General features: G+C 44.4%; 6 protein-coding genes across 6 annotated transcripts; 4 read left to right on the forward strand and 2 right to left on the reverse strand.

Annotated features, from left to right (window-relative positions):
- Positions 1–533: 533 nt before the first annotated feature.
- SERLADRAFT_443693 (uncharacterized protein) lies at positions 534–2,058 on the reverse strand (the record flags this gene model as incomplete). The annotated part of the gene is made up of 2 exons (XM_007324316.1): positions 534–1,177; positions 1,242–2,058. 2 exons carry the CDS (start codon positions 2,056–2,058, stop codon positions 534–536), a joined length of 1,461 nt encoding a protein of 486 aa, XP_007324378.1.
- A 30-nt stretch (positions 2,059–2,088) lies between these two features.
- Positions 2,089–2,688, reverse strand: SERLADRAFT_353126 (uncharacterized protein; the record flags this gene model as incomplete). The annotated part of the gene is made up of 2 exons (XM_007324317.1): positions 2,089–2,344; positions 2,393–2,688. Coding segments are annotated over 2 exons (552 nt in total), but the record flags the coding sequence as incomplete, so codon positions are not given.
- A 2,538-nt stretch (positions 2,689–5,226) lies between these two features.
- pks3 (putative polyketide synthase) lies at positions 5,227–13,400 on the forward strand (the record flags this gene model as incomplete). The annotated part of the gene is made up of 22 exons (XM_007324318.1): positions 5,227–5,301; positions 5,359–5,492; positions 5,549–5,795; positions 5,863–6,068; positions 6,126–6,209; positions 6,259–6,343; positions 6,396–6,543; positions 6,605–6,701; positions 6,758–7,314; positions 7,375–8,576; positions 8,640–8,798; positions 8,856–8,967; positions 9,019–9,148; positions 9,205–9,281; positions 9,603–10,810; positions 10,864–11,261; positions 11,320–11,477; positions 11,531–12,312; positions 12,363–12,396; positions 12,447–12,590; positions 12,641–12,897; positions 12,954–13,400. 22 exons carry the CDS (start codon positions 5,227–5,229, stop codon positions 13,398–13,400), a joined length of 6,741 nt encoding a protein of 2,246 aa, XP_007324380.1.
- A 1,270-nt stretch (positions 13,401–14,670) lies between these two features.
- Positions 14,671–15,187, forward strand: SERLADRAFT_443695 (uncharacterized protein; the record flags this gene model as incomplete). Its single annotated transcript, XM_007324319.1, has 2 exons — positions 14,671–14,809; positions 14,859–15,187. 2 exons carry the CDS (start codon positions 14,671–14,673, stop codon positions 15,185–15,187), a joined length of 468 nt encoding a protein of 155 aa, XP_007324381.1.
- A 1,085-nt stretch (positions 15,188–16,272) lies between these two features.
- SERLADRAFT_403478 (uncharacterized protein) lies at positions 16,273–16,466 on the forward strand (the record flags this gene model as incomplete). The annotated part of the gene is made up of 1 exon (XM_007324320.1): positions 16,273–16,466. A coding segment is annotated over one exon (194 nt), but the record flags the coding sequence as incomplete, so codon positions are not given.
- A 6,036-nt stretch (positions 16,467–22,502) lies between these two features.
- SERLADRAFT_443700 (uncharacterized protein) lies at positions 22,503–22,859 on the forward strand (the record flags this gene model as incomplete). The annotated part of the gene is made up of 2 exons (XM_007324321.1): positions 22,503–22,541; positions 22,593–22,859. The coding sequence occupies 2 exons, from the start codon at positions 22,503–22,505 to the stop codon at positions 22,857–22,859; spliced, it is 306 nt and encodes a 101-aa protein (XP_007324383.1).
- Between the last annotated feature and the right edge of the window lie 2,564 nt (positions 22,860–25,423).

Raw genomic sequence — 25,423 nt, forward strand, 5'->3', positions numbered from 1 at the left:
TAAAAAAAAAAAAAAAAATAGAAAAAAAAAAAACCCCCCCCCCCGCTAAAATATGTGCCCCCTTTTCCCCCACAATCAAATATTTTAACTTAACTACTTTCAGACTTTTTCATCAATTTTGGGTGTGACAAATGTTAGTTATGCTTGGTGTGAAACGACATACTATTGTTGGACAGATGTTGCACTCGTTTTTGCGAGGAGTGAAATTGTTCACCAGTGAGTGGAGCTAGAGTCTTTGGAAGACCACCAGTACTTGCTATTTTGAGTTCTCTAGGTCCCTGTATAGAAATAAAAATGTGAATCAGACACCTTGTTGCAGCGGAACAAAACCAAAACAACAAGGTAGGTTTTGGACCAGTCTTGCAATTATTCATCATGCTTGGTCACGCACGGCACGTTTGACAGAAGCAAGCGGAGCTTGTCAGAAATGTTCAGCCAAACCATCAAAAAAAATGACAAGTTCAGATGCGGGTGTGGGTGCAAGTTTCCAATGTTGAGTGCAAGGAAATGAAGCCAGCAAAAATTGTATTTAGCTAATTATCAGACATGCTGTTATGACCATATGTAAAGTTTGTAGGTATAAAATATGACGAGTTTTGATAGTAACTCGAGTTAGATGAATGAAAGGGAGAGAATGGTGGCATTGCATGATGATCAGTGAGAAATGCAGGACCTGGGAGATACAACATTTGACTGGGAGGCTCAGGGGATGATGCATAGATATGGCTGTGATGATACAAACTTGGCCCCGCTTGAGAGGGGTTGACATGCAAGGATAAGTTGTCAGATAGTAGTGAGGAGGTGGAGGGGGGCGGAGGGGGAGTAATGCCTTGGGGCCCATTGGGGGCCAGTGCTTGTCTCCGTGTACGAGCCCCAAATAAGCCTGAAAAGCGGCTGTTAGTCTCCAGGTCAGGATTTTCTTGAAAATGTGTCTTGATGCAATCCAAGACCTCCTGCTTCTTGCCATCAGCACTCAGATTAAGCGCTGTGGCAATGAGCTGGAGGTCCAGCTTTGCCTTGCCACTGAGCGCTCCGTTGAAAACCTCAGTCCCATCCAGCAAGCTCATTTGCACCTGGTGCTCAGCCGCCTTTGCATCCTTCTTTGCCTTTGCTTCTGCTGCTTTCCATTCCTTTTCCTTGCAAGCCTCCTCCTCAGCAATATGCCTGGCACGCGACTCTGCGCTTGTCAAGAGCTCACCATGCACCTGTAACCCCTTCCTTCGTTTCCCCCAGCCCTTCACCAAATTTTAACCTATCCTTCACATGCTCAAACTTGTGCATCATAAAGATACTATGCCCCTGCATAGTGTCCCGTTCCCATCTCGCCTCATCACGCTCTACTTGAAGCTTGTGGATTGTTGCAACGAGGTTCCTCTTTGACTTTTCCATGAGCAGGGACGTGGGGTGCAGCTTGACTAACATGGGCCCTGGAGTACTTGCACGTGAACCAGACCCCGGGGTGCTTGCACGTGAACTGGAACGAGAGGAGGGGAAAGATGTGCTAGTGCTGCGCCATGAGGGCGCTCGTGACCGAGTAGGTGCAATTGAACGCTCCTCTACAGGCAGAGCGCCTCGGCTTGCATGGAGCCAGGTCCTTACATCTGTTGAGGAGTTGTTGGTGCTGGTGCTGGTGTCAGTGCTCCCTCCACTGGCAATATTAGTGTCCCTGCTGCCCACATTGACGTTGCTGTCCTCACCCTCATCCTCGCTGACACTGGAGTCTGACCCATCATCAGAATCCCCTGCTCCCTCAGAACTTACATCTGAGTCTGGGCTCAGAGCTGCATCATTGGGAGCATAATCTGGGTCATCCGATGAGGCACCATCCATCCAGCCATCAGGGAAAGTATCCGGGTATGACAGTGGGGCATAGTTGGCTGTCGAAGTTGAAACACTCGGTGCATAGTCAGCCGCAGTGAATAAACCAGGATTGAGGGGACAGAGTGCACTTTTGCGCCATGCTTGTAAAATGGTATTAGTTACAAATACTCCTTTGTGTGCCTCCCAGTATTCTTTGACAACATGGTGTCGACAAATTCCTTCGCCTGTCCTTGCCATGTACAACTCGCAGTGCTTGTACCAAGCCTTTTACATGGGACCAAATACACCAACATCGAGAGGTTGGAGGCGGTGGGTGGTGTGCGGAGGAAGACAAAGCAGGTGGATTTGATTCTCCACCGTGAGCTCAATCATGTTCACAGTCATGTGAGACCCATGGCCGTCGCAGATGAGGAGGATGGGCTTGCCAGTTTGGTTTTGAGCGCGTGTCTGTGGAATAAATGTTTTTCGAAACCACTCAGTGCAAAGGAAGTCGTTACTCCATCCATTTTCTGATGTAGTTAAGCTTGAAATTTGTTAGTGGAAGATCAAATATAAAAATTGACAAACTCACAAAATGTTGGGGTGAACATCGCATGATTCTGGATCAACTGTCATTCCTGCAAAGATAAATTTAGGGGGGATGCTGCTACTGACTGCAGAAATACATTCTATTACTGTTACAAGCTCCAGGGTACCGCCATGGATCTTGTAGTTTTGTCGGCCATCACGAGAGAAGAAAAAATGGTGGCCATTTGACTTTCGACCGCCTCCAAGCTGGATCCCCTTTTCATCCATATTATACACGTTCTCCCATGGAATCTCATTCTCCTTCAAGACCTTGTCAAGCTTCTCAAAAAAATCCTGGACAATGTTGCGGTTGAAGGCTTAAGCCCGCATGGGATCAATAGTTGAAGGGCGACGTGAGGCAATCTGATCCTCGTGTTTCTTGAGGAAACGTCGAACCCATTTCTCTAAAGGATACTTGGCACACATGTCGTAGACATATGGTGATATTGTTTGCTTGCAGAGGGGGCGTCCAGTATTACCTAAAAATGTAATCCACTCCAGTAACACTTCATCTTGTGCAGGATTCAGATGTCGGCGTTGGACATGAGCCTTATTGAACGGAACAGACTTCCCCTTGAACCTCCTGAGGGCCGTGTAGTAGTGCTTCAAGATGCCCGAGTCCCGACAGGCTGCCTTGAGGTTTTTGGCAATCCCATTGTTTGTAACAACCAAGAGTGAATTACTCTGGCGCACTCAGAACACACTATAGAGGATAATGGAAGATGGGGAGTGGGTACCCCTGGGGCTGCAGTGAGTTAGTTGGTATACAACAGGAGGACTCGCTGAGGAGTCTCCTGGATCTATTGGGGTATATATACTACTACAGGTTTGTTTGTACATGTGTACTATACAGTTGATGGAGGCAGTGGCTGATGATGTCATAGGGCCTAGCCCGTATGGCCAGCTCCACTGCGTGAGAGAGTTGAGTCTAAAATAAGAGAAAGGCAATGCGGCGCAAGAAAGGGGAAATGCCGCGTGGCACCATGTGTGAAAGCTAAAGTATAAAGTTAAAGCGGAGAATGAAAGGAAGGGAAATGTCCGGAAATTGTGTTATCGTAACATTGTTTGTTGCCTCACATGCAGCTTGTATGCGTTTCTCGAGGTCTTCCTCAATGTTGCGCTGTTGGCGAGAAGGTGAGTGACAGTGGGAAGGCAAGGCCCGGTGAAGTTGCCGTTTGTTTCAAATGGGGGGCATTGGCGGCAAGATAATTGACGACGGTGAGCCTGAGAGGAGTGGGCTTGATGAGAGACCACCAAACAATCATTGTGTGTGACACCGAGCCTGCCAAAGCGGAGCTTCAATGATTATCTTGATGTGTGATTACCTGTTTGGGTCTTGAAGTCACGATTTCTTCTTGTTCCTCCATCTGCAGGTGCCTCAAGGCTTTGATCAACTCGGTAAGCACATGGCATTGTAGGGGTTTACCTGTTGATGTTTTTGAGAAACTTTTGTGACTTTCGCAGCACACGATCTGCCCCGATTTAGCCCTCTTTACCTCAAATTTTGCACTTTTGGAGGTCAAGACCATAGTGTCAGGTCTGTTGTTATTGCTACAGGTAAGATATTCACAAAATTCTTTTACATTATGGTTTGTTACATTCTATTCTACCTCTGACAAATTTTTAGGGGGTTGTACAACGATTATTGAGCCTGTAGAGGCCCAAGAGCATAAAGGGTCCGGATTGCAACATTTGTCCAACGATAGTAATGGTGGTACAGTTGTAGACCGAATTTAGGGGGAGAAAAACGCCAGTAAGATAGCATCAACATCACGTGATTTAAGCCGGGCCGGAGAGCTCTGCAAAAACAGGCGGGACACTTTTCCTCAGCCATACCTGTCCCAACCAATTCTGGGCCAGGAATGGTGATGATGAAGATGACTTGCATGGAAATGCGTTTTCGTGTTCTGTCTGTTTTTCTGATGTTGCGTACCCCTCGGTCATGAGCCATATATCATCTCACACACCACTAGGATAAATCTCTCTCGGAATAGAGGGCAATTAGGAGACTGGGAGTTGGTCCGTCTGAAATTCTGGGTCTGTCATGTTTTACTGATGCGGCGGCGCTGGCAGCATTCTGATACCCTCATCCTGTCTGAAATTGACTGATGAGCGCTGAGCGCTGAGTGGTTACCATCGGTAGCTGGCAGCTCCCGTCAAAACTAGGCATCTTATTATTATACCGCAATCCAGAATTCCAGTGCCGTTCTTAGTACGCAGGAACAGCTCCACCATCATTGACCCAGAAGTTGGGCTTCATTGTTGCAATCTGCCATACAGGGCTTCCTCAATAAGTGTGTGAAGATCTCAGAGTACGGACCCTGCAGCTACAACGCACGCCGGATGCAAGAGTATTCATCATCAGAACAGAGTAATACTTCTCTCGTTCGCCATCATTCAAGTTCAAATTTCGCTGATGAGCCGTTGGAACACTCGCAATCGACTGACCTTATTAGATATACTATATCTTAGTCATTCTGGCTGTAGATGGGCGCCAATTGACTTTCAAGGTATCCGTCGCGATGTCATATAGGTGCCGTTCTAGAGTATTCGAGATTTTGACTCTGACTGCTTTAAGCCGTAGTCTCAAGAAAAATGGAGACGAAAACGGAGACGAAACTTTTATTAAAGCCCAGATAATTTGAATCATGACAGCAATCGATCACTGATTTTTGTAAAGGAAACTCTTACTGCGCCGAAGATGCCCATATTGTACTGATGCTGATGCTGCACTGCGATCTCATCATCAAGGACAAATCATGAATGATCCGAAATCCCCTTCATGTTAGTTATCAACTCTCCCGGGGTGAAAAGGTATAAAGACCACTCAGATGAATCATGCATCCAGTCATCGTCTCTGAAATAACCAGGCTAATGGATTCCACACCGATTACGCCGAAGCCTATTGCTGTGGTAAAGTTCCGTTTTTAACTATCTTGTCAATATATCTAACACGATACGTTTGAGCAGGTTGGAATTTCGGCTTGCTTGCCAGGAGGGCCTCAAAATGCCCAAAATCTTGATTACCAGAATTTCTTTGACTTCCTAATGGAGCGTGGCCAAGCATATGAAAAAATTCCCTCCGAAAGGTTCAATGTTGACGCGTAAGTTCATGCATTGTTGTTAATCTTTATTAAAATAAGATTGACATTCTTCGAAGCGTCCATGGGCCTGGTGTTGGCGAAGTTATCACCGAAAAGGGGGCATTTCTGAAAGACCTTGATAATTTTGACTATATAGAGTTTGGAATAAGCAAGAAAGACGCAAGGCTGATGAACATTAGCGCCAGAAAATTGATTGAACTCACATTTCTTGCACTCTTGGATTCAGGTATTGATTACCGTGGTAAAAACGTGGGTTCATATATGGCTGGAGTCGCCCACGACTTATGGATGTTATCTGGCGAGGTCTGTGTTTTTTTCCCCGTGCGATTCAGTTAGTAGGATTGATTTTTTTTTTTCGCGATGACTGCAGGAGGAAGCGGAAGCACGAGGCTCGCTATCGTATTCCCCATCTATGATTGCCAACCGCGTGTCGTACCACTTAGACCTACGCGGGCCGTCTATTCCTATTGACACTGCGTGTAGTTCTAGCCTCTCGGCATTACATCTCGCAGTCCAGGGGTTGAGAAATGGTGAATGTGAAGCTGCCGTAGTCGGAGGTTGCCAAGTAAACTATAGGTGAGTACTATAGCACGATTACAGTACAGGTACTCAGAGTGTGGTGTGTTTATATAGATTCATTGATTGGCTTGCTTACAGCCAAGGTGGCATACTCTCCCCCGACGGCATATGCAAACCATTTGATGCTTCAGCGGATGGGTGAATTTCTTTCCATTTATCATCGCATAATCTAAATCGACTTGGGCAGATTTTCTCGCGGTGAAGGAGCCGTTGTTGTTGTTCTGAAACCACTTGATGTTGCTTTACGACAGCACGACAACGTGTATGCAACAGTGAGTTTACCTGTGAATCTTATGAGATCACAAAATAACATTGTCTTCGCAGATATTGGGAACAGGTATCAATTCTTCTGGATCTATGGCTCCTGCCAACTCTCCTGTTGCAGTGGCACAGAGAGATGCAATGCAAAGAGCATTTAATCAAGCGAAGAGGAAACCGCAGGAAGTTGATTTTGTAGAATTACATGCGACAGGTAAGTAACAGAGCAGTCACAGCTCACATTGCTTTGCTGTATCTTAATAGCAATCTTGTAGGTACTGCATCAGGGGATCCCACAGAAGCCAATTGGGTAGGCGAATCATTCAAACGAGGTCACAAAACCCTCATCGGGAGTGTAAAAGGAAATATTGGGTTTGTATAGAATTTTGAGTCTCACGTTGACTACTGAGATCAGCTCCTCAACTTAGGCATCTAGAAATTGCGGCATTCTTAGCATCGTTGTGTAAAGTCTGCGCCATGTTCAAGTCTGGAATGATACCACCGAACGTAAATTTGCGGACCCCAAATCCAGCTATAAGGTGGAAAGAGTATCTTCTGGAAGTACCCACCATCCCAGTCCCTTTGCCTTGCCATTCCCCCTCCGGTCGCTCTCTTATAGCAATGTCAAGTTCTGGCATAGGCGGTGCCAACGGTCACTGTGTCGTCGAGTCGCCTCCAAATCGCAGAATATTAAAGTCGTTTTGGCTCGCCAACCCTTTCGGCATACCTTATTTATTCATTTTTGGAGCTTTATCCCCTCGTTCCGTGGCGTCTGTTGCAGAAAATACCAAAGATTCTATCAGCCACGTTGACCCCCGGTTCATTTCGCTAACATATGGCCGCAGATCGAGATCAATGCCCTGGAGGTCGTATGCCTTGTACTCGAAGGGTCGAATGCAGCGATTCTCTGAGCCTTTCATGGCCCATTCCCGTAACAGAGCACTGGTTTTTGTATTTTCAGGCCAGGGACCCCAGCATTTTAATAGTGAGTGCCTTATAATAATGCCTAAGTTATACCCAGCATTGAGATACATTGTTTGCTTAGTGGGACGTGATATGTTTAGGACCTGCTGCGTTTTTCGTTCTAGCGTGATTGAAATGGATGGTATATACAGAAGTGTATGTGGTGAATCCCTCATTGAGAAGACAGGACTATTTAGCGAAGTCGAATCACCGGAAAGACTGGATGAACCATGGCCCATCGCTATAACCCTCCCAGCTCTTACCATCATCCAAATAGCTCTTTTTGACACTTTGGTTAGCTTAGGTACTAGACCGGACATTGTTCTAGGTCACTCTGCTGGGGAAACAGCGGTGCTCTACGCCTCTGGCGCGGCTTGTAAAACAATGGCCGTTGAGCTTGCAATAGCGCGTGGGCGGTCCATGTCTATCTTGGAGAATAAGGGTGGTACAATGGCAGCAATTTCCTGTTCCGCTAAACAGGTACAACAGTTGATCGATGATGCTGGTGTAAACCTTGACATAGCATGTTTCAATGCTCCAACAGCTGTCACCATATCCGGATCCTCCAATTCTATCGAGGTAGTAGTTGCGAAGGCCCAAGCTGCTGGCATTTTTGCACGACGACTTCGCACGAATGTTCCCGTTCATAGCTCGATGATGGACATTTGTCGTAGTGATTACGAGCGAAGAGTTCAGGATATTTTTGACCGGTATTCCGTTCAACCACCTTCCATTCCAGTTTATTCGACCGGAACTGGACAATCATTCCGAACTCCTTTTACTGCGGAGTATTTCTGGAACAGCTCTCGAGGCCCCGTCCTCTTTGCGGAAGCAATACAGTCATTACTCATTCACCAGGGCGTAGCATCATTCGTGGAGATCAGCCCTCATCCAGTTTTGGCCAGCTATTTGGATGATCTTAATAGTGGCCAAGCTACTATCGTCTGCCCCCTTCGTCGCCCAAAAGCAGGGTCGGATGAAACAGAAATTTCTACTTTTCTCGATGCACTCGGGAGGCTGGTGGTCGCTGGACATAATTGTGTTGATTTCGATGTGCTAACTGGCTCTGTGGATGGGGAAATCGGCCACCTGCCTGCATATCCATTTGCTTCGAGAAAGGTACTACTATCTATCCCCTCTGTCGCGGTGATGAAAGCTCGCCAACCAAGGAATGGACCACTCAATTACCCTCAACTTCGGATCAACTCGATAACTCATCCTCAGTTGGCACAGCATATCATCAAAGGTGAGCCTATCATGCCTGCTGCGGGTTATTTGGAAATGGTATGTACTATCAATTATCTGAGCCTCCTTATCATGACGAATGCTCCGCAACACAATTTACAGGCATTAGAGTTTGGAGCCAAACATTTGTGGAACGTCGATTTTACATTTATGTTATCTTTATCTGGAGACACTCCTACACCTGTTTGTGTGAACCTCGACGGCCCACACTGGACTGTTACCTCATCTTCAAACATCAATTCGCAAACATGTCCTCCTCGCGTAAGGAAATTTAAATTCAATTGCAAATGGTGATCACTAACGCTTTTTGATGCGTAGTTTGATCGCTTACACGCGGAAGGATATATGTCTCGTCAGACACCGAAAGGACCCGTATGTGCTATAGACTTGGATTCTATACGTAGTCGTTGCAATGAGATCGATACATCAGGTAGGCAAGTGTGCTGGCAGTCGCTCGATCATTCTCTTTAATGGTTTATAGGATTCTACGATGCGTTCAAGAGTTTTGCGCAATATGGCCCTGCATACCAAAGGATAACGAAGTTTTATCGCGGAATTTCCTACGATGAGGTATTAGTTCAGGTCCAGGGCTTGGACGGGAGTCTACCAGGGTGAGTTAATACTCATTGCCATTAAAAGAAATCACTCACCTAGCAACCATGCATAGCACTGAGAATTATTGTTTTCATCCGGTCGTTTTGGATGCAGCTATCCACGTCCTTGTCCATCCACTCTTCACGGGATGTACAGACAAAAATCTGTATTACTTACCATCAAAGCTGAAAAATATGGTTGTGCATGACACACTTACGGAACGGCCTTTCCCGCGCTTGATCTACACTCATGCTATATTTAGAAAATGGCTGCCAGGCGAGTCTAAAATTAAATCACGCTAGAATAATGGCAAGCTGACAAACGTTATAGGATCCTTGACCTTTGATCTGACAATCGCCGATGAAAATGGAAACTGCCTTTGCACTATCGAATCTTTTCAGGTGGCTCTTCATGGACAATATTCTCGTGCAAGCATAACCCGGCGTTTTGACTTTTTGTACGTACCCACAGACATATCTTTGACGCTGTGTAAAGGCACGCCTACAACATCCGATATCCATCATGGCATACTTCGATACGCTCGTGGACAAGAAATGGAATTGCAGACCAAAATAGCCGGATATAGGCCATTTGAACCGACGTCATTTTGGATAGTAGCAGCTGACGGACCTGACGGAGACGGGGCAGTTGGTTTTACCAGGGCCCTGAGGCGCGAATATCTTGCATGGTCTATCCATACAGTAGTGTTCGATTCCAGCTGGTCACTTGCGGAAATGCAGCAAGCAGTCCTTACACTCTCTGCCATGTCTAATGTAGAAAAGGAGTTAAAAGTTGATGCATCAGGCTTGGTACATGTTTCCAGGATAGCTCTTTCCTCACCTCCGACTCGCTTGCTTCCATTCCATCCGCGCGATTCTTGGTCTCTAGAAGATTCTAAAATAGTGCGCGTATCTCCTCCATTCGCAGATGATGACCATGTCCGGATTTTAGTCCATGCTGTTGGTCTCCAAGATGGCGAGCTTTGGAGTTTCTTTGGTCGTTCGATGGACACCGATACTTTGGTGGCAGGTATTCACGCCGGTCCATTAACAAATGCCATAGTTTCTCACCCTTTGAGCCTCCTTCATATTCCCAATGTTCTGCCCGGTGATTGTTCAGGACCATCTACTTTAACTCTGGCTATCGCCGTGATCGCCTTGGGGCCTGGGTGTTTCGAAAACCCGCATCTTATTTCAGGGGAGATTCTCATTACACACGGGGATCATCCTGTCGGCGAGCAGCTCGTGAAACTGTGCACAAAGCGCGGGTTCCGAGTATCTTCCCTTCCTCAAAGGGCCACCAGTTATGATATAGGCTCACTTTCTCATCGTCGGTTTTGCCTTATTTTGTCTGGCTATCAAGATTCCATTAACACCAATATGCTATCCCGTGCATTATCAAGCTATGGTAAAATCTTTCGCTGGAATGATCCGGAGACAGGTCTTTCTTCGATTCTTAACAGAGAACCATGGGTGATTGGGCACTCTATACGCTTGGCTTTACGTATCCTTGGCACTGAAGATTGTAAGGGACCGTTTACGTCGCTGGAAGACATGATAACTGTGAAAACCGGTGATCTGATACCCTCTCGAGTTGGCCTGTTTAATCGCCACAAAGTTTATATTTTGATCGGTGGAATGGGTAGTTTGGGGCTTCAAATTGCGCAATGGATGTATCAGGTGCGTCTTGTCTTCTGTTCAAGGAGGAAAGCACTGACATACAAGGATACAAGAATGGCGCTCGCCATATCATTTTGACTTCACGCTCTGGGCGTAATGGTTTACTCCGGAGAGGAGATACTATGGCACGAAGGTTGCTACAGTACTTGGATGGCTTGAAAGATCTCGTTATCCAAACAGAGACTGTTGATGCTGCTTCGCTCGAGGCCATGACTATTCTGGTTGACTCAATTTCGAAACCACTGGGAGGGTGCATGCTTCTCTCAGTTGTGTTAAGTGATGGGATGTTCTCATCCATGACTTCGGAGAAATTTGAGGAACCATTCCCAGCTAAAATCACAGCATTTGAAATTATCAGCAATATAATTGATGTCGCATCTCTGGAATTTTTCATTTCTTTCTCTTCGATCTCAGGGTTTTTTGGAAATGCCGGGCAAACAAATTATGCCAGGTGAGCTAGACTTTCACGCTCACATCATATCCTTAGAAACTAAGGACACATCCGATAGTGCAAACGTTATTTTGGATGGCTTAGCAAAGCCCTACAAGAACGCATTTTCTATTGTCACTCCTGCGGTCACCGATAGCTTCACTGCCACTGGGGCAGGTGAAAGCTTTCACGCGGCCCGCATCAAGCATTTGACTAGCTGGGGAATGTCCTCTCAAGGTCAGAATAGACGATATATTGCTATACTGTGCTCAATATATACTCTCTTTCAGAGCTGTTACAGTGTATTGAAGATGGCATCTTGAAACTGATTGACGGGCCTTTCTGGTTATATATACCCGATTTCAATTGGCTTGATGTTCGCACAAATATGGGTTCATCACCCACCTACGAACATCTTGTCGTGGACGACAGGCCCACAGTAGCAAGCGCTTCAAACCCCGAGAAATCTGGATCGTTAAACCATATAATATGCGACCTGTTAGGTGTTCTTCCGGAAGATCTCTCGCCAAATGTCCCGTTGACAACCTATGGCCTAGATTCGCTCTCGGCGGCATCGTTATCCTTTTCCCTTCGTTCGCATATTTCCATCTCTCAGACTCAGCTTCTTGCAGATATGACCTTGCGGAAACTGGAAGCACGCATCGAAGAAAATACATTAGTTCCATCATCGCCTTTGGAGCATAGGCGGCAGTCAATTGAGGCCAAATGTTTAGAAATGGAGGACCTGCTTAAAAAGTACACTTCTCATTTCCCAGCTCATATAGGCAAGTCTATACCAGGGGCCAATCAAGGCCGTGTGATCCTCGTTACCGGAACTTCTGGTACCTTAGGAGCTGCTGTGCTTGACCGTCTTCTTCGGTATCCAAACGTCAGCCAAATTTATGCCCTTAATCGTCGTGATGTCTCTGCAAGGCCACAGCTGCAGCGGCATATAGCCGCTTTTGAAGCTAGAGATTTTGATGCATCATTCTTACGCGCGCAGAATTTGACCTTTCTGGAGGGAACAGTAGATCAAATGTATTTTGGGCTACCTGCCGACTTGTATCATCAGGTAAAGTTCTTACGGCTATTTCGCGTGTCTCAAATTGACAACTTTCCTAGCTCACCAACTCTGTGACACATATTATTCATGCGGGTGAGGAGGCATATCCTAATATTCCAGCTTACATCTAATGTATGTCTTAGCCTGGCCCATCGACTTTAATATGCCTTTGTCTTCATTTGAGCAAGCTATTCTTGGTGTGCGACAACTAGCGAATTTTGCACTGGAGTCCCCTCTGGTGAATCCACCACGCCTTCTCTTCACAAGTTCTATAGGTGTCCTCAGTGGTCAGTAGCTCTTTTTTCAGTAATACGATAAAGGCTAAACGTATGGACAGGCCTGAAGTCGTCAGATGCTACCGAGGAGACGCCGATAGAGGATCCAAGAATCTCGGTTGGTGCGGGATATATAGAGAGTAAATGGGTTGCCGAACGTGTCCTTTCCGCAGTAGCCGCATCTACTGCCTTGCGGCCAGTCATCGTTCGTATTGGACAACTCACTGGGGGACGAAATGGATTTTGGAAAGTAACGGAGTGGGTACCTTCAATGATTCGCTCTAGTATCACTTTAGGGGCGCTGCCAGACCGATCTGACGTATGAATTCTCTATGACGCAAAAAAATTACCTAGAGTGCTGATCCCTTTCCACAGATTCTCAACTGGATTCCTGTTGATATCGCCGCACCAGCCATCATTGATATGATGGATTCATCGACTCACATACTCCATCTAGTTCATCCTCACCCTATATGTTGGTCGGAGTTGATGCAACATATTGCGCTGGCTATGAATCTGCCACTGATTCCTTACTCGAGATGGCTGTCGTCTCTTGAAAAGCGGTCACTGTTTCAAGACACGTCAGGGAAAATCATTCCGGCTCTTAGATTACTTGCTTTCTTTCAGTACTCTGTTTATCGAGGAGATGGATCCTCGACGGACAACTTTCTAGAGCCAAGAGCATCCTGCCAGCAAGCAATACAGGTGTCGCCGACTTTAAGGGATACGAGCATAACTCCACTAGGGCTACGGGATGTGGAGAAGTGGTTGTCATACTGGAACAGGGTGGGTTTCCTTCCCCTAGATGCATCTGCGATTTAAAAGTGGCTACTGCATTTTATATCATTATTGTTGCCTCTGTGATTGGAGAGTGTCTATGAAATGGCAAACAGATCATGCTGGATTCAAGCGAATCACAGCGTGAAGTGACCAACGCTTGAAGCCTCAGTATGGTATGACATCAGTAAAACATCAATTTCCTTTAAAGATCTTAACTCAGCTTGGAACCATTTGAATAAGCATTAAGATTATTTTCGTGCCAAGGTTAAGATGAAAAAAGTGTGAATAAGGACACCCAAATTCTTGAATGTCACTTCTTACGACTTCAAAACAAACTTCTTACATCACAAAAGTTGCAGAAGTCCGAGATTGCCCGAGATGCATGAGGGAGGATGAGGGCACGTGACGAAGATCAGTTCGCATCATATCATGACATCGAGATGCAGCAAGAGTTATATCAGAATTGGTGTTTCTCAATAACAACTTGATATACCAATGTTGTAGTATATGTCATGTAGATACATACAATGTAAGATATTTTAGTATCGGCAGAAATAAAAATCTATTAATGAGAGTCTAATGGGAATAATTGACAGCAGGTATATATTTCTATGCTCTGTTTCAGCAACTTCCTGAGTTAGTTTTGTCTTGGATCCTCCACTCATTCAAAATCATAATAGCAATGCCCTCAGATACAGAATTCAAAGTGATTCAAATATAATAGTCCTACCACATTTGATACTAATAATTTATCATGTATTTTGGCTTTGCAATAAATAATATCCTGCCATGAGACTTCCAAAAGGACCCTGACACCATGTGATATGTGACATTTTTGGGATCTCCCAAGGTATATGGGAATTCCCAGGAGTTTGATACAAATATAAACAAGCTCAAAGCCCTAGTTTGGGGGTAGCCTGAAGTAACCAAGGACTCGTGAAAATCACCCTGGGCCAAACCCGTTTTAGTACAGTGGTTGTTTGGTTATGGTTGGAACTTTGAACACTGCGGAGCACAGCATCTTACATGGCCAGACATTCATAGCCACTCTGCACAAGTTTTGCCAATGTAGCGTCCATCTATATGGCAATAAAAACTGAGCTCTATCTGTGCATTAGGCTCAGTCCGTTTTTTGACTTTAAGATTAGCCTCTGATCCAGGTTGCAAATGAGTGAGCTTTTTCTTGATTTGCAACCAAGTCTGGACCTGGGGTCCAAGAAAATCTCCAACATCACAATGCTAGAAAGTACCCAATCACAGTCCGATATCAAGCTTAATCTACATACTGTTTTGTTTTATCTCCTGTACCTCCATGGACGTCTTCAAAACCCATGACATCTACCCTGACATCTCCAGTCTCTCTCCCACCAAGCTCAAGCTGAATATACACGCCAATGTGATGACTACAATGCCAATGATGAAGCATCAGCCAACCCACAGTGTCACAAGCTGTTGCATTAGTAGACAGTGGCATTTGCAACTTACTGACATCTTTGATAGCTGGTGGTGGATGCGATGAAGCCCAACCGGCACCTCCCAGTCCACCTCCTTCTAATATCCCTGACTTTGACTGGGGTCTTTTTGACAACCCCACCAGTGCTATTCTTGATCCATTGCCTGAGGAGTGGGAAGTGGCCGCAATTGCACAGGTGGTTCAGGATCATTGTGATGCTCTCTCAACGTGGTCAGCAGGTACATCACATGTTACACACAAAGTGCTTAACAAAGTCCGAGGGTTTGTCGAGGTTTGTAAAGAGACTTATCCAAGGACAAGTTTGAGAATGTGGTTCAGAGTTGAGTTCTTCCAACAAGAGTTGGTCTTCTTCTGAGTAGAAGTCTTGATCTTAGGGGTCTAGCTTTATAAGCGTAAACTGCGTAGAATCATATTGGAGAATACTACTACTGTTACATGTGTATTTATAATGGAAAGAGTCAGTGATAGGAGTTAGGTCCTATCTAGGGCAGGTCCGTCCATTAAGGACTAAGTACTATAATAGGTAATACAAATGTGAGAAGAGCGGGAGTATACGTGAAGGAAATGAGTCATCGGTCTGATGGTATAACCGATGAGTAAAGAGAAATAAGTAGTCCTTAAATGTCTAATAGAAATTGTAACATTACCCCCTCACTTGCTCTGAGTTTCACCGAAACTCTGTACCTTTGCCGTCGATATTGTAACCGTCATTGTAGCTGACGTCTCCATGTAATCCTTCCATCAGAATCCTATCCTTGTCCTCCCTACAGATGGGACACCAATTGAAACTATGTCCCGGTGCACGACGGTTGCAGTCGGGGCAATAATAGGCTTCACAGTAATATGTGCAATGATCGCTCCAACCGCAGTTCTGGAAGTATGGAGCGTTGTTACGAATGCCTTCGTGGTAATTTTTTCGGGTGTTGGAGGAGGTGTCGGATTGGGGAGTGGTTGGATCATCATCTCCCAGGTTGTACGTTCCTGCATACAACTGATCAATCATGGCTGCATTGTCGTCTACGTTGATTGGGTTGGAAGGCGAACCAGGCTCAGACCTGTGCGTTGCGCCAAGCGGACTGTCTTTCAGACCCCCGGATGTACAAGACTGCTGTTTTGATGGAGTTTTTGCGGCAGGGATCTGGAGTATCACTTCTTGTTGGCTGCGTCTGGTTCCTTGTTGGTTCGTCAGACAACGATGGGTTAGGCCGTTTGGTACTGGTTGAGGTGGAGGTGACTGGGACATCGGCGGTTTTGGGTTCAACCCAATGGAACGGGGACTGGAGGGGTTCAATCCTTGCAAGATCGGGCTGGTTGGGACAGTGGGAATGGATTCCTCTGCTGACGGGGTGGACGGAGGTTGTCGGATGACAATGTGGTAAGTGGGCTCCGGGGTAGCACTGGTCTCCTCGGGGTATGATAGGGACTGGCGGGACAAACCAGGTGGAGGAGTACTCGTGCAACCATCTTGCTCTATCAGCGTGTGAGCTTCGTTTAGCAATATCCTCCCGCTTGATTCCAAATATTCCCTTGCCGTGTCCGTTTGCCCATTTGAGGAGTTCATCCTCAAGTGTTGTTCCAAAGATTCCAAAACTAACTTTTCCATCCGGAGTGCCCAAGAGATACTTGAGTCCTGACTGTTGAGCTGTGAATGCTCGTTTTCCAACAAACATATTGAGTCTATGGCTTTTAGGAGTTCGTCAGCTATGAGGTCTATGGCAAGGAAGGTATGCATGGAAGAAAGAGCATGATACGCATGGGGGCAGCGTTTTTTGGTCTCGTAAAAGAGATAGGTATAGGTGTCCTTTGCTGACATTAATTCTATGGCGTTGGTGACATCGGCTTGGTTGTGTCATTGCCCACAGGCAAATGTCACTCATTCGTCGGCTAGCAAGTTAGCATTGCCAGGTATTGAGTAGGTGGTGATAGGGAAGCTGGTGGAGTTGGAAGTGGACATATTTGTGTTTTTAAGGGTTTAGAGGACTGGTGGAAGTGGTTGTGGTTGTCCCTTTCAGCGCAGTTTGTGGTCCTTCTTATAGGCTTTCAGTATCTCCGCAGCATTGGTTAAGTGTTCTTCCGGTTCCCATGAGTTTTTGGAATGAGGGTAATGGCACCATTTGATCAGGTAGCGGCGCCCGCGTTTCCAGGGTTTGTGTCTAAGAATACTTTCTACTCCGTATTTTTCTTCTTCATTAACAAGGTCAGGTGGTGGTCGGATAAAGTTCGGGCCGTGAGTGTTGGTCTCCGTATACGGGGTGAGAAGGGATGCGTGGAAAACATTGTGTATGCTCCAATGGGGAGGCAGGGATAGTCAGTAGTTTACCGGGGAAATCTTTTCTTGGATGCAAAAAGGTCCAATGCGTTTCATGTTAAACTTCTTGTATTCGCTAGCTTTTTCTCGTAGGTTGGTGTTCTCTAACCACACCTTTTGTCCTTCGGAGAATTGCGTAAACTTTCTGTTGTTTTGTTTCATCATCTTGCTTCTCGCAAGTTTGTGTGCTTTTAGGATGTTTTCCCTTGCCCTAAGCAATTCGGATAATTGTTTTTCCACTGATGGGATGTCCGTGGATCTGTGTCTAGTTGGGATTCCTTGGGGTTCATATCCCATGAGGAGGTAGAATGGTGATTGGTTGTTTGTGGAGTGTGGTCGTTGGTTGTGACAGAATTCGGCGGTTGTAAGGTATTTTGCCCAGCTGTGTGGTTGGTTCTGGCAGGATATGCGGAGGTAGATCTCCAGTTCTTGATTGGATTATTCTGTTTGTCCATCCGTCTGGGGATGATATGCAGAGGAGAGTGCGGTTTCAATGTTCAGGAGTTTGTGGAGTTCTTTGGATACTTCAGAGGCGAACTGTGGTCCCCTGTCGGATATGAGTTTATCGTGCAATCTGAATCATTTGAAGATGGAATTGTGAAAGATTCGTGCGGTTTTGAGCGCGTCAATGGTTTTATGACAAGGTGAGAGGATTACCCCCTTACTAAGTCCTTGGTCTACCATGACCATTATACTATCGTATCCTGAAGATTCTGGTAAACCAGTTATGAAGTCTACGGATAGGTACTTCATCGGTTCTGTGGTTTTTGGCATCTGGTTTGGGATTAATGGTACGGTGGTGGGATGTGTGTTGACTTTCGCTTGTTGACAAGTTGTGCATCCTTTCACATATTCTTCCACTTGTTTCATCATTCCTGGCCACCAGTAGGCCTTTTTGATTAACTGGTAGGTTTTGAGCCTACCTGGGTGTCCTGTAGACAGAGAATTGTGGTGATCTTTGATGATTGTTTTTTGTTCTTCTACTTCATCAATTAATAATTTATTCTGATAGAAGAACTGTCCTTCTTCTTTGCTCCAATCTTCCTTCTTTGTTCTTCCTGGATAGTTATTGTTCATGAGCATAGCTTACTCTATTGTGTCTTTTATTGTTTGTGTGTGATACAGGAATGCTGATGCTGGTATCATTGGTGTGTCATCGTTGTCTTCTTTGTTTTCGACATATAAATCAGGTCTTCTTGAGAGTGCGTTGGGTACCACCATGTGGGTTCCTGGTACATGCTCCAAGGTATAGTTGTATTGTGACAGTTCCAACTGCCATCTTCTTTGTCGCGGTGTGAGTTTTCTGGCTTCTTGCCAGTACATCAGGGTTCTTGTGATCCGTTAGGATTTGGATTGTATGGGGGCTTCCCAAAAGTAAGTGTTTCCACTTTTTTAAAGCTCTCATTACCGCTAATAACTCTTTGTCGTAGATCTAGTAGTTCTTTTCAGCGGGGGATAGAGTTTTGGAGAAAAATGCACATGGGTGCCATTGTCCTTGGTCATTGGGTTGCATTAATACAGCTCCTGTGGCATGTTTGCTGGCATCTGCTGCAATCTTTGATGGTTTTGAGGAGTCAGGGATTTGTGTTACTGGGGATTCAAGGAATTTTTGTTTCATTAAACTGAAGGCATCATCTTTGATTTGCGTCCAGTTCCACTTTTTTTCTTTCTCTAGTAAGGCGTTTAGGGGTCTGGCTAGGTCAGAGTAATGACCAATGAACTTCCTGTAGAAGTTTCCATAATCTACGAACTTTCGCACACCCTTGGTGTCTTTTGGGATTGGCCAATTGCGTATTCCTGCGAGTTTGGCTGAATCCATTGATACCTGGTTGTGGGAAACAATCATTCCCAAGTATTCAATGGTTTCTGCCTCAAAGGTGCAGTTTTCTAGTTTTAGGAAAAGGTCGTTATTGCGTAGCCTTTGTAGAACCTGTTTTGTTTGGATTCGGAGTCTTTCGACATTGGTGTCAAAGATGAGGATGTCATCCATGTATATGATCATCCAGCCTTTGTCAATGCAGTCTTTGAATTTGTTGTTCATCAGCCTTTGGAATGTTGCCGGCAAATTGCACATGCCGAAAAACATGACCATTGGCTCGAACACTCCCTTGCTGGTTTCAAACGCAGCTTTCCATTTGTCTCCTTCTTTTATCCTTATATTTTTGTATCCCCAACATAGATCTAGTTTTGTAAACATGGTGGCTCTTTTCAGTTTTTCGATGAGGTCGGGTATCAGGGGTAGTGGGTAGGGGACTTTCACAGTATATGCATTCAGTTTTCTGTAATCTTGGCATAGTCGGAGTGATCCATCCTTTTTGCCAATGAAGAAGAAGGGGGACACCTGTGGCGACTTGCTCGGCCTGATGTATCCCTTTCAGTAGTTTTCCATTAAGAATTCCGTCAACACTTCGTCTTCCTTTCGTGCCAATGGGTACAACTTGCAATCCATTGGTACAAATTCTGGTTTCATGTTGATTACATGATTGTATTCCCGTCGCTTGGGGAGCCTTTCTGACTTCTTTTTGTCAAAGATGTCCGAATACTCTTTATATTCATCTGGGAGGACATGCTCTTTCTTTTCTCCGTGTATCTGTGCATGTTATATTGCCAAGTTGACCTTTAATCGAATTGTGGTTTGAGGATAGGGTGTTTGGTCGGATACGTATCTATGAATGGTTTCATATTCATCTTGCTCTATCATGGTTGTCCTGATGTTTGTTTCCGTGGCGGTTTTGTTGATCCTTGTTGAGCATTCATCTGAGCTTGATAATTCTTTGTCATTCCAGTTAATGACAGGATTGACCTTTTGTAACCAGGGAAATCCCAGTAATATGTCTTCTCTGTCTAGTCCGGTCAATAGGAACTTTGTAAACCTGTTTTGTCCTCCTGCATCTATCCTCTGATAGGTGTAATGCATAATTTTTCCATTTTTGCTCATGGTTCCGTCAACATTTTTACATGTTATAGGAGTTGGGAGTTTTTGGAGGGGGAGTCGGTGTCTGATGGTGAATTTTGTGTCCATGAAGTCATTTGTAGCTCCTGAATCTATCAGGGCTTTGGTTCCGATGATTTTCTGTTTCAACGAGCAATCAATTTGTAAAGAGTTGGCATTGATTGTTGCTATTGTTACAGTTGCCATTTTTGACGGCATTAACATTGGGATAGTCTGTGATAGAAAATGTCTGCTTGTTCTCTGGTGTGGAGTCGGGTTACGTCTGGTTGGGGAAAGGGAGGTATCCTTTCTTGTCGGGATGACATCGGTGGTGTTGCTGTTTGTGGGTTGTCTGAGCTTCCTCTTGCTCTCTGGGATCTGGTTGTTGGTCGTTGTGACATCTTGTCGACTTTTTCTTCCCAAACCTAAATAGGTGGGACTTCTGGTTGAAATATGATTCTTTTGTTACATACAAAGTGCTTAACAAAGTCCGAGGGTTTGTCGAGGTTTGTAAAGAGACTTATCCAAGGACAAGTTTGAGAATGTGGTTCAGAGTTGAGTTCTTCCAACAAGAGTTGGTCTTCTTCTGAGTAGAAGTCTTGATTTTAGGGGTCTAGCTTTATAAGCGTAAACTGCATAAAATTATATTGGAGAATACTACTACTGTTACATGTGTATTTATAATAGAAAGAGTCGGTGATAGGAGTTAGGTCCTATCTAGGGCAGGTCCGTCCGTTGAGGACTAAGTACTATAATAGGTAATACAAATGCGAGAAGAGCGGGAGTATACGTGAAGGAAATGAGTCATCGGTCTGATGGTATAACCGATGAGTAAAGAGAAATGAGTAGTCCTTAAATGTCTAATAGAAATTGTAACATCACATGTATGCACTCCTCTTTGCATCATGCTCATATTTGCCAGTTAATGATGGCACAGATGCTGTGGCTCATGCTTGTAAATGAGCTCAAACCTCAGATCATGCAGCCAAATCACAACAATGGTTTCCCTGGCAAGACAAAGTTGTAAATTGATGTTTATATATATATATATATATATATTTCTATCTTCTATATCTTGACCCAATCACGTAGACCTGTACTCTTAGTATCTTAATGCACTTGCCCCGGTCTGTATTCTCCCAAAAACAGCTGGATCTTTTCCTGTGGCTGCTGAAAGTGAATGATGTGGATGTCATACTATCTGTCAAGGCCATGCAGAGCTGTAATTCAACTTTGCAGAGGCTTTGTGGTGTTGACACAATGCTGTATCAAGGAGCACTAGGCTACAGTTTTCATGTAAATAATCTAGCACAAATAATCTCTCAGGTCAGCCGCACATTTTTTATATATCTTGTCATATATGATACAATTATAATCTATCACTGGCAGGAAATGTCTAATCTCTATCTACACTTCTATCCTGAAAACAGCGGTCAGCATCTTTCTGAGGCCAGACAAACTTCACAATGGCTTTGTGAAGCACCAAATGACATACTTACACCCATAACACAAATTCATGGGCAGGACTTCTACATTCACAAGCCTGCCATGCTTAGCAATGAGTATGTATGCCGATACGGTGGTTTCAACGTATACAAAATAGCCGGCCCATCCTCTTTGCAAGGTTGTTGGGAAATGGAACCCATTGACTCTGATGAGGGAAAAAGCTGGGAGGTTATCAAGCACAGTGTATATGAAGTTATGCAACAAGATTTTCTCCTCAACTTCCCCCAACTTGCTGAGCAAATACATAAATATAACCTTCCACACCCTCAACACATTTCTGGTTTGTTTAATTATTAATTTCTATTTTTTAGGATGACATTCTTTTTATCCTTCCAGCTTTTTTGGATCCTCTAACAGAAGTATCAACCTTGTGGACTTTCACAGATCCAGCTGTTGGTGTACTGAAGCACAGCAAGAATATAATGTTCATTTTCTGTGTACCTCAAATTTGGCACCTCCACTTGAGATGTTGGATGGTATTGTTGAGCAACTAGAGTAGGTGATTTCCTCAATATTGTCACTCAATCATTAACTAAAATTCAATAGAAATTCACATGAACATAGTATATGGGCCTGGGACTCAGACAGCAACAAGCCAGTTCTCCTGCTTCCCTTTGTTCTCGCACTTCTAGGTGACAATCCTATGCAAAGCGAGTTTGCATGCCACATAGGTTTGTGTGACAAGCTCTTTTGTTGTGCATATTGGGTAAAAAGCACTGGTATTGCTCCTGATGCTCCAGACGTCTCAGATTGAGATGGGAACAGTGTAGCTGGTACTAGTGAGAATGACAGCAATTCAGGGAGCAATAACAGCTTACACAACATGTATGCCATATCTGATCAGGCTAGTCAACCAACAACAGGAACCAGCCCAGATCCACCTATAACTCAATCAAAATCACACCAAACAAAAACACAGAAACCATGGCTGCAATGCTTGATTGCATCAAAGCTTTTGTCAAGGTACATTTCTATATATTGATCCTTTGTTGCTTTTAACATTGTACTACACAGTCTGGCAAGCCACATTACAGGCAAGAGACTTTATCACAGCTCCAATCTCAATTCATTCAAGCTTCTCATCTCAACTGCAAAACAAAAGTGACTAATATACAAACAGAGTCTGGAATCAAGGATACCTACCAGAAGCATTTTATTGACAAGAATTTCTGCTCATACAAGCATCTTCGGGGGTTCACAACCAAACAAGCGGCATTAGACTCAAGCCTGGCTTTGCTCCCTGCAAATATTTTTAGTCCTGTCTGGCATATTAAAGGTTAGAATACCAAGGCTTTGCTGATGTGGTTCTTCTGTGTATTCATGTAATCCATTTATCAGGCCTTGGTCCACTTTAAGACACACCCATGGAGATCTTACATGTAGTTCTGCTAGGATTTGTGAAATATATGTGGTGTGACTTAATCCAGAACCAACTCAAGCTCCTCATCACTCTACTCACCTCATTTGATGTATCTGGACTCAGCATTTCACCCCTCACTGGTAAAACATTGGTTAGATATTTGGGTTCACTGACTGGCCGAGAGTTTTGGGCTATTGCTCAGGCTGCACCATTTGTGGCCTATGATTTAGCTACCCCAAATTGCTTGGCAACATGGGTGGCTTTATCTAAACTGATTCCATTTACCAGCCATATATCAAACACATTGAATATCATCTGGTATTTTGTCACCGGAAAAAAATGCCTTGTCAGTTTTCTGTCATTTGCACAGGCCAAAAACTGCTTCAAGTTGTTGCAAATGCAGATAGCCACCTATTCAAGACAAACAAGACAGTGGTGCTACAAAATGGTGATCAATGTTCTTGTTATGATAACACAATTTTTGGACCTTCCCTTTACTTTTATTCTCCGCTTTAACCTTGTACTTTAGCTTTCACACATGGTGCCACGCGGCACTTTCCCCTTTTGGTTCTAACTCCTCTTTCTCGCACCGCGTTGCCTTTCTTCTTATTTTTGACTCAACTCTCTCACACAGTGGAGCTGACCATACGGGCTAGGCTCCATGACATCATCAGCCACTGTCTCTATCAACTGTATAGTACACATGTACAAATAACCCTGTAGTAGTATATATACCCCAATAGATCAAGGAGACTCCTCAGCGAGTCCTCCTGTTGTATACCAACAAACTCTCTGCAGCTCAAAGGATAACCACTCCCACATCATCTTCTCTATAGTGTGTTCTGTGTGCGCCAGAGTAACTAACTCTTGGTTGTTACAGTTCTCCTGTCCAATATGTGCTCGTACAACCCCATGGTGTTATGAATGCAGAGCATTTATATGTGATACTAGTTGAAAAGATCATGCAAATCCAAGGTTTGCTGAATGGCTTAGCCCAGGTGCCAGGCGGAATCTTGATCCAGTCTGGCACATTAAACCACACTTCACCCTACTCCATGTCACAGATTGTATTGACTGAAAACTGGTTATTGGCTCATGTACAGGTAAGCTGATATTTGTAATTATCAACCTCATCTCTCACACATTGATACATTCCAATTACTATAAGATATCCTATGTACTGTCAATGTGTAGCACAATTGCATTGACAACCAGTGTGAGGCATCAGGTACCCGGCCAGTTTATCAAGAGCACCAGCTTACAGATCAGACCCAGCCCAGCCTGACACACAAGCATCCATCTAATATTGTTATGAACACAGCACAAATGTGGGATGCCATTCATATTCAATATTTCCAAATTCCTTTGACATCCCTGGATACCGGAGATATTCTGACTGCCAGTGTTGCCAAGGAGGTTGATGCCTGCAGGTCTGTGGCTTCACAGAAGGTGCTGAACAGTGGTTTTACTCAAGCAGGACCATCACATCAAAAAGCCCGAGTTTTGCAGCTGCAAAAATGATTGCAATAATACCTACACATGTACCTATGAGGTACAGGTTCAGTATCATCCATCCAACTATCAAACTTTTGACATTTACAAATCATGTCAGGGGTTCAGTATCATCTGTCCAACTATCAAACTGACCTTGGATGATCACCATTGGCTGTACAGCCATGGTGAACCCCAGAACAAACCAGAGTCAAGGCCAGGAGAAACTTGAGGAAAGGCTGGCTAAGCAATCTGTGCAAGACCAGGAAAGGGTGGGTGGATTGAGTAGAACTTGAGAAAAGGGTGTGGTGTGTGTGAAATGTATTTTATGAGAACATTAACAAAACTATTGAGCTTGATGATGCTAAGTTCAGTTTGTCAGGCAACATTGCAGTGTTGGAGTAGGATCAAGTTCAGGTGATTTAGCATTAGACAGGCACTCAGATCTGTTTTCATATATCTAGCTAAAGGCCAACAGTTTGGTTTGAAAGGATGGTATTTTACTTGACATAAGATCCAAAGACTTGTCTGAGTTGTGGATAAACATGTGTTCATGTAAGTTAGTTCCATGCACCAATATCACGTGACAAAGTTGAACTTGTTGCATGACAAATAAAACAGTTTTTTTTTCACTTGCTTTTTCACTGTCCATCTGTTGAGGATGTTTCTTGTGTGTCCACCTGTGGACTTTTTATGTGACTCACTGATCTATTGTGGATGTGCAGGCTGATATCTTCAGTTTCAGGTCAATGGCTGCAGCAGCCTGTTAAGGTTAAGTGTGTGTCACTCCATTTTTGATGTCAGGTGTTTTAACGACTCAATTTTACAGGAATATCATCTTTGTTCGCCAGCAGACTCAGAGATTACATGTGAGTTGGTTATACTGCATTAAAAGGGTTGCAGTTTGTTTATATCATCATGTCTAAGGTAATAAATGTATTACACAACAACAAGGACATGGGCCTGATGGTCTTGCTGTCTTGATTTTGGTGTC

The sequence above is a fragment of the Serpula lacrymans genome (genome assembly GCF_000218685.1).
Source record: "Serpula lacrymans var. lacrymans S7.9 unplaced genomic scaffold SERLAscaffold_19, whole genome shotgun sequence".
Classification (NCBI taxonomy): domain Eukaryota; kingdom Fungi; phylum Basidiomycota; class Agaricomycetes; order Boletales; family Serpulaceae; genus Serpula; species Serpula lacrymans.